At 43.0% G+C, this 15,104-nt stretch overlaps 1 protein-coding gene across 1 annotated transcript in view; it reads right to left on the bottom strand.

Annotated features, from left to right (window-relative positions):
• The window catches only part of PSMB7 (proteasome 20S subunit beta 7), a 64,290-nt gene that overhangs the window by 16,572 nt on the left and 32,614 nt on the right, over window positions 1-15,104 (bottom strand). The window contains exon 6 of the mRNA XM_044264935.1: window positions 13,561-13,619. Coding sequence (XP_044120870.1) covers window positions 13,561-13,619 — 59 coding nt within the window. The remainder of the gene's footprint in view (window positions 1-13,560; window positions 13,620-15,104) is intronic.

Genomic DNA, 15,104 nt, shown 5'->3' with positions numbered 1-15,104 from the left:
GCCTCTTAAAAATTGCTAATCCCTTCAAATATTGGCAGTTCCACTTATTCAGCTCTTCTGATACATCGTATTTGCCGACTTTTCCCCCCTTGAGTTGATACAGATCTATGAAAACTGTGAAACAAAACTTCTCTGCCTGTGCAAATTACAGGGGCATTATTAAATTACCATATGTTCTAGATCAGAAGGTAAAAATAGTACAGCAGCCCAGGAAAACTTCCCCAAGCCATGCAAGCTGACAGTTATTGAAATACAGATCAAGTGCTCAAGTCCCCCTTTCTCTTGCAGCAGTGGTCCCATTTAACATTTAAATATGTAATGTAAGTTTAGCATTTTTATTTTATGTTCATTTACAGGTATAACATAAACGTACACAGGCACCACATTTAAGTATTGAGCTCCAAGTGTTATTTTACACTTAATTTTTCCAGAGCTATTTCACTTTAAAAAAAGAAGAAACTTTCCTACGATTCTTAATCACGCTTGAGTGTGTATTAGCGAATGTGTAACGTGCGGCTGCTTTGCACACCCACATGCCCACCGCCTCCCCCTTTTCTGATATCACACACCACACAAGTATAATAAACCATGTTAATATTTCATACCACTGTGAAATATGCTGGAGTATCAATTCAACATCTGCTGTCTTTAGGGTCCGGGAGTCCCGCAGAGACACTTCCAATTTGTAATTGAGTTCTATGCTGAATTAATCAGCAGTTTATCTTTTTTACTAAAATAACGTCTTCACCACTAACCCAGATTTACATTAACAATTTATGCCAAATTACCTGCCAAGGCAAAACTTATAAGATTCTAAGCTACCATCCAATAACACTCAGTCCTATATTTCATTTCTTGTATTTCTCTAACCGACATACAAGAAAAGTGGAAATCCATTGTTTAAGAGCTGCCGGCCTCTAACCACAGACGACCTCTTAGATTCCTGACACAGAGACTTACTTCTGACAGTGAAATTCAGGGGGGGTTTCCCCTCTTCTCCTGAAAGCCACTGTTCAGTAAGGGGTTATGAGGCAAAATTTTCACAAAATAATAGTTCCAGGATGGAATGAAATCAGTGAATAATAAAAAAGAGTGCCTTTTCTTTCTTTTCCCAAGGAGTTGAGGCAGTCCAATCTTGGCCTGGCTTGCTTGAGTAACAGAAAAGGACAATGCAGATAAAGGTGACATTTTTAGTGTCTTAAATTATGTCCCTGAGACCCTTAGCCCTTTGACCAATGTGGTAAGAGATGAATAAAGAAGTTCATTTTCTCTGTGATATCATGATGTAGAATAATATATTAACAAAACTTCCTTTCAATTCTACTCATATAGTTGAAAGTCACGAAACACTTATTTCTAGTCAACACTGGAATCTAGCTCTTGCCTCTCTCTAATTAAAGACTTGCAGGTCACAAAGAAGCAACATTTTGCCTGCTGGATCTTTGCCACAGGTGCAGCAAGCAATATACTTTGTGAAATATTTCTCCTATATGGAGTATCTCCCCCTGCCTTTCTCAGTTATAGGAAATATGTAAAGTGAAAACATTTCAAATGGGAACACCTGCTCCAAAGAAATGCATCACAAATAATTACCTATCTACCACAGAGTAAAATAATGCCTCCTTTTCAATGTACTCGGTCCACAGCTGTAGAAGGAATTTCCACCGTCATACAGAACGGCCTCCTGCAATACCACCTCCAGACCACAGCACCAAGTATAGTGTAATGCCTCGCATTCAGCGGGCACCCATAAGTACCTGCTGACTGATTACATATTGACTTTACAAGAAAAGGAAATTCCGTGTGTACACAGCATAGTGTGAAAAAAAATTTGCACAGGAAGATTTCTGGCAGAAAAATCAACAAAGACTTCTCGAAGTCAGTGACCACGGAGCAGCATCTGTAGTACCTTCAGCAGCAGGCCTCAGAGATCTGGCGGTAGAGGACTTCAAACTTTACATAGGGTCACTTCTCTCAGATCTGCTGACTCATGAATTCTAGATGCCTGGCATCCAGAGGAATCCACTCCTAGCTCACTGGAGATTTCAGTAAACTACACCTTTTTTGCTGGGCCTCCTCCCATCTAATCCTCTTTTATTTCTTGAAGCTAAATGGGAAGAATTAAGACTCTTTCTAGAATTTCCTTTGCCCCTTCCCCAAAACACTCCCCACTTTGAACTTCAACTTGTATCAGAGGCAGAATAAAATGGCAAGGATGGAAACAATAGCCACCCAACACCTATTAACTGAGGATCTGAAGACAGAGAGATACGGAAGACACACAGACTCAGCCAGACGAACAGACATTGAAGTAGCCATTCCTAAGTCAGGTAGATGAAGCAATCCTACAGAATCAGAGGGAGAGAAGCAATTACTTGTGAAATTCCAAACTCTGTATAAAGGGAGCAAAGTCCTGCTCTTGAATTATCAGGAGAAAGACCAAAGAAAACATCCACCTGCCTTATACAACACCACAAAAGGAAAAGATCCAAGGGAATAACCTTAACTCAAGAAGTCCTTTCCTATCTCTCCAAAGTTGGCTCAGTAGTGCTCAAACCCAGGAGAACAAACTTACTTTATAAACGGGGGACAACTCAAAATATTGGGTCTGGTGAGAAGCTCTAACCATCAACAGTGTCTTCTCACCATCATCTATTCTAGAAGCTGAAAGTGTTTCTCCGAATCACCCATGGAATCATTACACCAATTTCAATATCTGATCATTTCTAAAATTAACTGTTTAACTCCACTGGAAATCACTACTTAAGATTAATCCTACACTGGGCCCCTGGGATTATATTTTTGGGTTCTGACATCTCTTTTTAAAAAAAAAAAACTAATGCTGGGGCATATGGGTGGCTCAGTCAGTTAAGTGTCCGACTCTTGATTTCGGCTCAGGTCATGACCTCAGGGTCATGGGTTCAAGCTGGGCACAGAGTCTGTCTGTCCCTCTCCTTCTGCTCCTCCCCTAGCTCATGCTCGCTAGCTCTCTCTCAAATAAAAATATAAATAAAATCTTTTTTTTTTTTTTAAAGATTTTATTTATTTGAGAGAGAGCATGAGCGAGGAGAAGGTCAGAGAGCGAAGCAGACTCCCCCATGGAGCTGGGAGCCTGATGTGGACTCGATCCCGGGACTCCAGGATCACGCCCTGAGCCGAAGGCAGTCGTCCAACCAACTGAGCCACCCAGGCGTCCCAATAAAATCTTAATTTAAAAAAAAAACTACTGTTTTACATTAAATACAACCAGAGAGAAAATTATTGAAGAAAAGTAATACATTATCTTGATTGAACAATAAAGATGCAACTTACTACATCTAATACACATCAAGCGACCTGGCCACTTTGGAAACCAGACTGAGGGTTCCTTAAAAGGCTAAACACAGAGTTATCGTATGACCCAGCAACCCCACTCCAAGGGACTGACAAGAGAAATGACAATGTATGTCCACACAAAAACTCGTACACAAATGTTCACAGCATCATTATGCATAACAGCCAGAATGAAAACAATCCAAATGTCCATCAGCTAACAAGCAGGTAGATAGAATGTGGTATGTCCACACAATGGAATATTATTAAACCATAAAAAGGAATGAAGTAACAACACATGCTATAACATGGATGATTAAATATTACGAAAATATTTTTATTAAAGGAGCTTTTTGTTAAAAAAGCTAGTCACAAAAAACCCTGTATTTTTATGATTCCTATTACATGAGATGTCCAGAAAAGGCGAGTCTCTGGAGACAAAGGGAGACGAGTTGTTGCCCAGGGCTGGGAAGGTTGAGGGTACATGGGGATGACTTGCGTGGTTACGGGGTTTCTTTTGAGGGTGATGAAAATGTTCTCAATTCGACTGTGGTGATAGTTGTGCAACGCTGAGAATAACTAAAAACCATGAACTGTGCACTTAGAGTAGCTAAGTTGTACAGATGTAAATTATATCTCGATGAAGCTACTATATAAAGAAAAGGCATCCAGCATTTTTAGACTAGAGGAATCAAAACATCCTGTGACATGTCACAAGTCAAAGAACTCACATTCTAACAGTATTTTTTCAAAGCCAGAGATCACAATAAGCAAAAACGTCAGCACAGATCCTCAAAACCATTTAATAAGAATTTGGCTCTAACTATATATTTTTTCCCAGACATACCTAAGATACCTAAACAGATGCAGCAACCAGACAAACATAACCTTAAAATCTAAAAATCTGGAAAAGTGTGTCAAGTTAAGCTCATTAAGCTGACACCCATTAAAGTGCAATAAGAAAAAGTCTTAAACACCATCAGTATCAATACAGACAGAAAAACCATTGTTTATGAGAGCTATCGAAGGTCAGGTTTTTTGTTTTTGGTTTTTTTTTTTTTTTTTAAATTTTGCATTTACTTAAAACTCCGTTTGATGCCAACAGGGTTCAAGTCGCACAGGAAGGTGCTCCGGCTCAACACTGATAGTCCTCCTTGATCTCCACTGTCTGCTGTGTGGGTCCCGCCAGCAACCCTCCCAGCGAGTGGCCACCTTCCTATGGAGTCATTAAACCTCTGAATGTCAGCTGGTGGGATTAGCCAGCAGCTTCCACACCTGAGCCCCCGTGGCAGGGACAGAGGCATTTGGATCAAGATCACTAATGAATACAGAATTCATATGCCGCTTGTCAGGGCTCCTGAGCTCAGAGTCGCACAGATGCAACCTAAATAAGACGGAGGACAGAACAATTGTTGACGAAGATTAAAAAGTTTTGGCAGTTGAGGAAAAAAAGAGCACCTCATTATTCAAATGTGATAGTCTTGCTTATTTTTTTTTTATTTTTGTTCAAGTTATTCATGATTTGTCTCAAATGGACAAATGCCATTCACCAGTATTTAAGGACTTCTTGGTCTCATTACTAAATCTGAAGAGGTCTATGCCATCTGAACATAAGCTATATAGAGAAAACAGCTCTCTTGTGAATATCTGAAAACTTTGGGGGAAAACCAATCAAAAGGTATTTGGGGTGAACGAGGGTTAAAAGGATGAATTCAGCAGATTCATCTGATGAATTCAAAGAGAAGAAAAAAATATTTTTCACAGCCAAGTGACTTTTTCATATCTCCCAGGATCTCTGTATTTCCTTGTGTCTTTCTATTCCAGGGCCCCTTCTGATCGCTGGGCTCACTGAAGAGGCTTGCGTACCTCCACTGACATTCGTTTGGCTCCCTCGTCAGAGAGAACAGCCCAAGCAGCCCAGACCTCAGCTCACCTGGAGTAAGATGCCTTCCCCACTCTACGGGCAGACAATGGGAGGCCTAGCAGAGAGGCAGGATGGTACGGTGATGGATCACACCGGAGGGCTCTAAAGCCAGACCGACCAGGATTCAGTGACTCCATCACTCATAGCTATGGGTCCTGGGGCAAGGTATCTGACCTCCCTGCAGCCTCCTGTTCTTCTCCACCAAATGGGGCTAACAAAGTTGAGACCCTGCACAGTTACTGAAGGGTAAAGGAGAGAATGCCGAGGAAGCTGCTAGAACAGAGTCCGCTGCAGTGTACCAGCACGCCACAAGCACTAGCTACCGTGATGACTGTATCTTCAATACCTTCTTCCCTACCCTTGCAAAAAGCCAAATACTTCCATAGCCTCTGGAATGTGTTACACAGGCTTCCTCTACTGTCACTATGACCTCTACACAAGTCTGTCTCAGATTTTAAGCTTTTGGATGGAAGAGAAGGTTCCCATCTGTCCATATTACGCTATCATCTCCAAGCCTGATGCAAGTATGGCTGACTGTACTAGTCGTTGCTATGGGATGTTTGTATCCTGCTACTGAATGATGGAAAAACAGGAGCAGCTAGCTACCGTATTTTAGAGCCAATTTCGTGCGAGCCACCATCTTAAGGTGTTTCACAGACCACATCGAATTCTGACAGCAACCTCCAGGCAGGACTCGGGATCCCCATCTTCTAGACGAACAGTCTTGGGTCGTGGCTTGCCCAGAGTCATGCCACAAGGACAGTGGAAACAGACTCACAGCCCAATCCTCTAGCTCCTAAGCTCCCATTCCCCTTTCCACGTGACCACACCGAACCCATGCTCTATATTTTCCTTTGGGACCAGTCTCTGTGCCAAGCTGAACAAATTCTTCTTTTTAATCAAAATAATGCAGCTCTCTTAACACTATTGTCCATCTCGCAAAGCAGAGACGAATCTGCAACTTCGGTGTCTTGCTATTACCAGGCTTAAAACAAAAACCCACCACAGTTACTTCGAAGATGTGCTGTCACGACACCACATAGGTATGAACTCTTTCATTATTTAAAGTGGATCTATCGCTGCCCGGAATGACAAATTAATTCTGTTTCTTCGATAGCTAGGTGTTGGCATCACGTCTGCGAGGTAACCACAAGCCTTTAGGGCGAGAGCTGCTCACATCTTTAGCAATCTCTACGGGCTTCTCTAGAGGCCAGCACTTGCCGCGCGATGAAATATGACTCCATAAATCAGACGGCTGAAGTGGCACTTGTACACGTCACCATCTATCTTCGCGGCTTCTCTCTGAAGGGGAGAGGCTAAGAGCTCATCCCTCAGTATTGTGACCAGAGAAAGGACCATCACAGTTGGCACTGACTAAGCATGTGCTACTTAAAACTGAAGACACACTAAGACGGGGGGGGGGGATCCTGCTGGTGTTAGCACGCCTCAGGCAGTGGTAGAAGCTTCAGCAACTCATCTTCAAAAGGCAGAGAGCCAGAGCTCTAGAAACCTGCAAAAATTGGCTAAGCCTGCAGTCTTCATTTCTTTAAGTTGAGCATCTTCAAAGTCTAGAATTCTAACTGTAGGGCACAGCAGCTGCCACTGCAGATCTGATCCTCTCCGCTTTTGGCAGCTCTCAACTTGAGATTCTAGCAAAAGAATTTTTCAAGTTGCTATTATTGCCTGTCATGGATTTATAAATATTGTGCACTATCTGCTGTGGCATGGCTCTCATGGGACGCCAGAGCACGCCAAATGCATAACAGAATGAAAAACAGTTTCTATTCTTCAAATAAATGCTAATTTTTTTTAACTGTGCTCACACGATGTGTTTGGTGACCAACTTCAATAGTACAGAATATGTATCAGAGAAGGGGAAAAAAGCTGATTGTCTTTTCCAGCAGCATTCAGCTGCTACTTTCATTAAGCTTGTTTAATTAGATTCCAGATGCTAATTTGCAAGTCGATACCAGAGGGTGCAGGACAGTTTGCCTTTGAATCGTCTCCCTGTGATGTCAGGGTCCTGCCGCACACCACTACCCTTCAGCGGCCCTCGCGCGCTATTCTGACAATTAGTGCGAAGAGGGGACAGTATTGATCTTGACAGACTAAATATTAATCTTCTACCCGTTTTAATGAATTATAATCGTCAAGAGTTTAAATTTCTCACTGGACCAAATGAAAACATTCCTCCTTACAAAGAAACAGGATGGAAGGCAGACTAATGGAAGTTATCCGATGCACTCCCTTAATTCCCTTCCTGCCTTAAATTCAAATCTGCTTTTACGTGAGTGATTTTAGCAATTTTCGAGATACCTTCACAAAACTAATTTTGGGTATTTTGGTCAAATTCCGTAAACTTAACTGGAAAATGGACTCAAAAGGCCACAGTGTGGTTATCACCAGTTTCCTGCCTAGCCAGCCTAGGGGTAACAACGAGGCAAGTCACTGGCTTAATTCTTATACTAGCTCTAACAATGGGGGGGTGGAATCTAGGGGAATGGCTCCGTGCGATCCAGCATCACCAAAAACAAACCTCTCATATAATTGACCCCTTGTCATTAGGTCAACTTACACATTTCCAAATCCACTCTTCTGCTAATACATAGCAAATAACCCCTTTGCTGATAAAAATAAGGCGGGAGATTTAGCAGAAGTAATACAACGTCTTCTACCTTCATTGCTATCACAGCTGAGTATTATCAACAGTAAAGGTGAAGTAATCAAACTGTATCAAAGGAGGGTTAAGCTGGGAACGACTAAGTAAAGCTGCTTCTGACACCTTCTTATCCACTTGCTTAACAAACACCGGTTGAATGCCTCCCGCACAGCAGCCAGCACGTTAGGTGCAAGGAAAGAGAAGGAAGAAGCAGCACAGCTCCTACCCTCCGAGGACTTCCAGGCTAACCCGTAAGGACAGAAGGACAAAATGAAAGCTCCAAGACCTCTGAGGGCAGGCGCAGGGTCACAGCCGGGTGAAGATCTGTGGAGATTGTCAGGACTCTTAAACTCACATGGTTAGCCGGCTGTTTCTCAGCAACCTTCAGCCAGGGCTTTCACCTGAGGCAGGTCACTGGCTCGGATAACCGGAAACAGCGGAGGCCTGTCTTAACCATTCACGAAGCCCCGCTGGGTTTCCCTGTTCTGCTTTTTGGCCCATGATTTCCCAATGCGCATGCGCCCTTTGCCCAGCTTCGGTACTGCCTGTGTACTTAAGGGGGTGTTGGCTCTGCTGACTCCGCCCCAGCGCTGTGTATCACTTAGAAGTGTAGTGTTATCTTCCTCGGTTATCTCAGAAAAACGCGCAGCACTTTCCAGATCGGAAGAAGAGAAAGTCCCCTCCATTGCCCAGGTGGTTTTTGATGACTCACAGTTTGCTTTAGGGCAGGGTTATCGTGTCTCAGCTCAGCACATACGGAACGTGAGCTGAAGAGCAGAAACGGTGTCATGGCCTCTGCCCTCGAGGCTCTCCCCCATCAAGGACAAGTGAGACAGATGCCCCCCAAACAGCCATAAACAATGAGACACGTGTGTACAATGGACGACAAGGACACAAACAAATGAAGAAGCCACGTGGGCACCGCGGACTGACGCCAGCAGGGAGGACTCAATGCCGAGCAAGCACACCCCGCACAGAACAACAGCAAGCTGGCAAGAGGGGCTGTGGGGGACGGAGCGAGACGGAGCCCTAGGTTTCTCCAAGTTTAATACTCATACCCCCGAGCCTGCACACAATGGCTGACACATGAATATATTTTTTATTTATATTAATAGTGTGTACTCACATTCATGTGTCTCAGGGAAAAAAATAACCAGTGCATCAAACCCAGGACTTCACAGATATATACTATATTTAGAAACAAAATTTAACTTAAAGAGGTGAACTGAAGTGGTTGTAGGGAAGAGAAAGGGAACTGACAAAAGAAATGAATTACAAACGCCAAGATCTACTATATAGCTAAGATCCATGCATTTTATTACATGTAAATGGTATCTCAATTTATAAAATAGTGAATTAATTTATTTAAAAATTTCTCAAGAAAAATAATAGTACAGGTGTCACCTGGATACGGCAGAAAACTTAAATGTGATGTCAAATGACAAGCTCAATGCTATCCTAATCCTGTCAATAGAAATTTGTGAGCCACATACATAGTTTTAAATTTTCTAGTAGCTACATTTGAAAAAATAAGAATAGGGGTGCCTGGGTGGCTCAGTCAGTTAAGCATCTGATTCCGGGTTTCAGCTCAGGTTGTGAAATCAAGCCCCACGTCAGGCTCCGTGCCCAGTGCAGACTCTGTAAGGGATTCTCTCTCTCTCCTCCCCCTCTACCCCTCCCCCAAATCGTGCTCACACATGCTCTCTCTCTCAGGTGAGTAAGTAGAATCTTAAATAAACAGAAGTGAAATTAAATTTTAATAATTTGTTATTTAAGGGCAAAGGGGTGCCTGGGTGGCTCAGTGGGTTAAGCCTCTGCCTTCAGCTCAGGCCATGATCTCAGGGTCCTGGGATCAAGTCCCGCATCAGGCTCTCTGCTCAGCGGGGAGCCTCCTTCCTCCTCTCTCTCTCTGCCTGCCTCTCTGCCTACTTGTAATCTCTCTCTGTGTGTCAAATAAATAAATAAAATCTTTTAAAAATAAGAATAGTCATTTGGTATTTAACCCAATACACCTAAAGTAGTACTGCTTCAATATGCAATGAATACACACATTATTAATGAAATATATACATACTTTCTAAAGATCTATTTTTTTTTTTAAAGATTTTATTTATTTATTTGACAGGCAGAGATCACAAGCAGGCAGAGAGGCAGGCAGAGAGAGAGGAGGAAGCAGGCTCCCCACTGAGCAGAAAGCCCGATGAGAGCCTTGATCCCAGGACCCTGGGACCATGACCTGAGCCGAAAGCAGAGGCTTTAACCCACTGAGCCACCCAGACACCCTAAAGATCTATTTTAGAAAGAAAGAGCATGCATATGTGCCCATGATGGGGAGGGGCAGAGGGAAAGGGAGAGGGAATCCCAAAGAGACTCCCCGCTGAGCACAGAGCCCAATGCAGGGCTTGATCTCACAACCCTGAGATCATGACCTGGGCTGAAACCAAGAGTCAAACACTTGACTGACTATGCCATCCAGGTGCCCCAATGAAATATATTTTTTAAATTTTTTGTACTAAGTCTTTAAAATCCAGTGTGCATTTTCTATTAAAGCACTCTCAAGTCAGACTAGAAACATTTCAAACGCTCAATAGCTACATGTGGTTGCTGGCTACCATAATGGACTATGAAGCTGAAGAAAATGAAAACACAATAAAGGTTTTTAAGGAGATAGGTACTTTCATCCCACAAATACTGCAGTCTAGGACTAGCACTTCCAAAGCACAGGGCTGTGGGAGAAAGGGACAGAGGGAGGGCAGGAGGAAGGTAAGAAAGAAAGAAAGGGGGGGGGGTGTACTACGAGCTACCTCTAATTGATTTGTCCTAACAATAAAGCCAAGAGTTTGTTTAATAAGTCTGGACTAAAAATTACTGTTTGGCAAAGAATACGTAATTATGATAGCCTGAAACTGTCCCTTTCTTGTGCGATTCTCCGTGAATTGTGCAGCAGCTCCTGTCCGGGCAATCCACGTAAGATCTGAGCGGCAGCAACGCTCTCCTGGGTTTGTGTGTGAGACACGTCCAGAATCCTTTCTCATACTGGAAGGAAATAAGCAGATTTAGCCATCCAACCCTGCAGTCTCAAAAGAGGTGAGAAAGAAAAGTCATGGAGGACCTCTTGTCGCAGAAAGACAGACAGCCTTCCTGGAAAGAAGGAAAATAAAGATGGGAAATCTGAAACCAAGATGTCTCCACAAGTTCTACGCAAATGCGGAGCCAGAAATGACACCCTGACGAATTCTCTTTCACAACAAAGAAGTCATTAAAACTCATCCTCTCAGCTTCCCCAGCCAGACTCAGCCTCCCACGGAAAGCGCATCATTTAATCTTCCCCCCAAAAAGCAAGGTGGCCAGTAGTTAGCGGTGTGGTCTTCACAATAAATTCTTTTCGTATCTATCAACGACCCTGTACATTTTTTAGGTATTATCTCCTGACAGTTGTTCTATTATTATGTACCAAAGAAGCTGGTACTACCTTCTTTACAATAAAGCCATTGTGTTCACTGTCAGCCCGCGTCAAGTTTCAACAACTTCCGTGACCAAAACCAGTCACGTGAAATTGTAAAATTAATTAATCAATCTGAAATGGGAATTTGGCCAGGCGATTTCAAGGTCTCACAGCTGATACAGAACATCGAGTGGTCTGAGCGGCATATAAAATTGATCTAAGGACCACATTCTCCAGACTGACAATACCACAAATCTTATTGAAGGGATGATCACATGTCCCTTTACTTCCTCGAATCACATCAATATTAAATTCATGGCCTTTGAATCACTTCAAATCCAAACTCTGAATAATGTAAAATTACTTTAGTAGAGCGTTAAGTCACTTTTAATATACCTCATGCTTTCAACTTTTTCTGCAATTCTCATTTGTCTCTAACATATAGAGGTTCCAATCAATTGGAAATAGACAAAGCTCTCAAGAAAATTTGAAAAGATTAATGTGGTTTAAAGGAGGGCTTGACATTACTGAGGTGGTTTTCTTTTTCTTTCTTTTTTTTTTCCCTAAGGCGATTTTCTAAACAAAAATCATCAGTCTTTCTCCCCATACTTTCGTTAGTTCTAATGGATACGTGAAGACTCAGGAACTTCTCTCCTTTAGACTGGAGACTGGGAGACCTTTTTTTTTTTTTTCTTTTTTAGGTGACCTAGTACATCTTATTTTTCCTCTGTACTTAAGAACCCCAAACAGAAAATAATGCTGAGATAGGAATAAATTTTCACACTGAGAAATGAGAACAGAATTCTAATCTCATTTACAGTTGATACTTGGACCTGTTTACTATTCTTAATTGGAGCAAGACACTATTATTTTTACTACAAAACACCCAGCTAAATCCTACCTTTGGTCATAGGTTTTAATTCTGGCAGATACCCAAGAAAGGAGAGCAATCCAGCCATCAGTGACCAAGTCACTTACGTGTGCTAACCTCACACACCAAAGGCAGAGAAGCTTCTGGCAGGAAACCCCCGTCCTGGATGGGCAGCATCCACAACCCTACATCCTCTGGCTCTCAGGGCACTTGGCCCAAACCTAAAGGGCAGAGAGAGCTTCAGAGTTCCAACGACAGCTGGTGCTCCAAAGACAACGAGCTGGTGGAACAAAATGTTTAAATATGCAATCTCTTCCAAAGACGATTAGGCATAAAGCACTGTCAGAAAGTAATTCCCGGAGACATCCTCTGGTATCTGAACAGAACAATACTGCAAAGGCAGAAACAGCAGATGCCTACATATTAAAGAATAGGGTAAACCACTCATAAACAGCCTACTAATTGTTGAAAACAAGTTGCTATGCACCATCACAACATTAACAGCGATCAAAAACCAAGAGCAGACAATGAAGGCTGACTTCACAGGACCTCTGTGCCCACGAGCTGGCTGAGCGGCAGGGATAAGCACGGCGGGGGAATAACGTGGTACCATCAAGTACCCAAGCACACTGAACACCCCTTCAAAAGTGACAACGGAAGACTGGTGGGTTTATTCCTGGAGATCTAGGGGGTGGGGAGGCTGCCCAATGGGGAGGGGACACCCATCACTAAAGCAGACAGGTGGGATGCCATTCAGAAGGTACCACCTCCCCCCCACCAAAGAAGACAGAACAAAGGATCTCGCACAAACAGACTCGCGCCACTAGATCCGTCACCCTCTGAGAACACTCCACTACACATACGAGTCCTGTCCCCCTCTTCTTCCAGACGCAGAACAATCTATAGGAGCTTTTTAAGCTGCTTCCATTTTCAGACCAGGTCTGTGTGTCACACAAAGACCTAGTTTCTCTATTCTCAGTGAGAAAACAAAAAAAAAAAACCCTCGTCATTTTGAGATACCGAGACACAGAGAGCCAAGTGCAGAGCACAACGTGCACGCTGCAGCAGCATGTGCAGCCGGGAAGATCCCAGACAGCCCAGAGGCCAAAGCGAGAGGCTGACCAGCGCTGGCTCCCCAAGCCTAAGGGAGGGCACAGCAGGGCCACTCTGAAACGAAGCTCTCCCAACCAACCAGTCTTCTCGGCAAACACGGCGACCTGTGCCAAAGAGCATTCCAGCTAACAAGAGTGCTGTACAAGCTCTGGAGCAACCGGCCGTCAACTTGCCAATGTCCGACACACAGCTGGAAAAACCTGTGACAGAGAAGAAAACTGCAGGGACTTACGTACCTCCATATCTGGCCTAAACTTATCTTCAAACACAGCCATTGCTGCCAAGGAGCCAGAACCTGAAAGAAAAAGATGCACCTTTAGTGTTATCCACCCACTCCGGCTTCTCCCTCCAAGTTTACTTCGGGGCAGCAAAAATGGCGCACCACAGCCAGTGTCCCGCCTGAGCACAGTGTCAGTCTTGATCCTCTAGGGCCACATCCACCAGGTCAACAACGCTCCTCCAAAGCCTGAGGTCATACTTACCACCGTCTCGGGCACACCTGCAACTGGCCCTACTCTCACCGCTGACAGGAGTAATTGTAAATTAGTCACAATAAAATGCTGAAGCAGGAAAATGAGCTTATGGAGAATTGGTATTTTTTCAGAAAGTGGATGCCACATAACTTCATACATGCTATGCCGTGAGTCTTGTGCTTCACAACTGTGCCTTGGCAGGCTGCTGGGTAGAGCGCTAAGTACCAAGCCCGTTAGAAAGAATAGATTGTTTTAATGAGCTGGCCCTGGTAGAGTCACCTTGACACTCGGGGAAGACACTACGGCACCAGCAATGGTAATAAGGACAGCGAGCCACAGCCACCAGGTTATTCCGGCTTCCACTGTAAAACACTTTATTATGTGGCATTTATTTGGAGCTATTATTTTTAGTTCGTACTTTGAAGAGTAACAGCTGAGTAGACAAAATGACAGACAAAGAAACAAAAATTTATTATCACAATAGCAAATGGCTGAAAGGTTATGCTGCATAGATATTAACAGACAGCAGATATCCCCTACAAAAGTAGGCTATAAAGGCGTTACAAATAAGTGTGGGCTCCCTTTCAATGGATGTAAAAGGCAGCTCAGCACTATTTGAAAATTTAAACTTGCTTTGTTCAGAAACCAGAGAATCTTTAGAAAACCATCATCTTGTCTTTACAGGGTCCTGCAATATTTCAGGATACTCTACTTTTGGAGAGAGGATAGAGTTGCCCACAATTTTTTACTCCAATTAGAAGATTTTTTTGGCATTTATTACTTTTTAACTTGTTTTGCATAACACTATCTATTTAGCTGGGTCACAGAGAAAACCATATTTTCTATTTAAAATGATTTGTGTACATCGCTTGACCACCTCAATGGTTTTAGCAAAGGAAAAAGGCAGCGATTAAACAGTTTCAAATGAGGTGTCCTGCTGATTTTATCAAGTCTGCTGAATGTATAATGAAAAAGGAGAAGCTGACAGCCACGCTGCATTGAGAAAATACAGACTACCTTCTCTGAACCATTTAAGGAGGTCCAATTATAGATCAAATTTAAAGGGTAGAAACAGCAGATTTACAGACACAAATCAATGAACATGGTAATCCCGACGAATATGACAGATACTCCTGTTATGGAATATTGCTGTGGTTGAGGATCATTACCTTCACAGCACTGGATACATCACATCTAAAGCAGTGGGAAGCGTCAAGTGTAGACCGGTATTACAAGCAATGACTATTCATTTAGGCTTGGGAGCAAAAGGCAGCCCCATTTTCCCCTCTTACCATTTTTTCTCCTTT

This window comes from Neovison vison, chromosome 9, assembly GCF_020171115.1.
Source record: "Neovison vison isolate M4711 chromosome 9, ASM_NN_V1, whole genome shotgun sequence".
Taxonomy (NCBI): Eukaryota; Metazoa; Chordata; class Mammalia; order Carnivora; family Mustelidae; genus Neogale; species Neogale vison.
The sequence above is the reverse complement of the archived record's forward strand: the minus strand, read 5'-3'. Positions and strand labels throughout refer to the sequence as shown.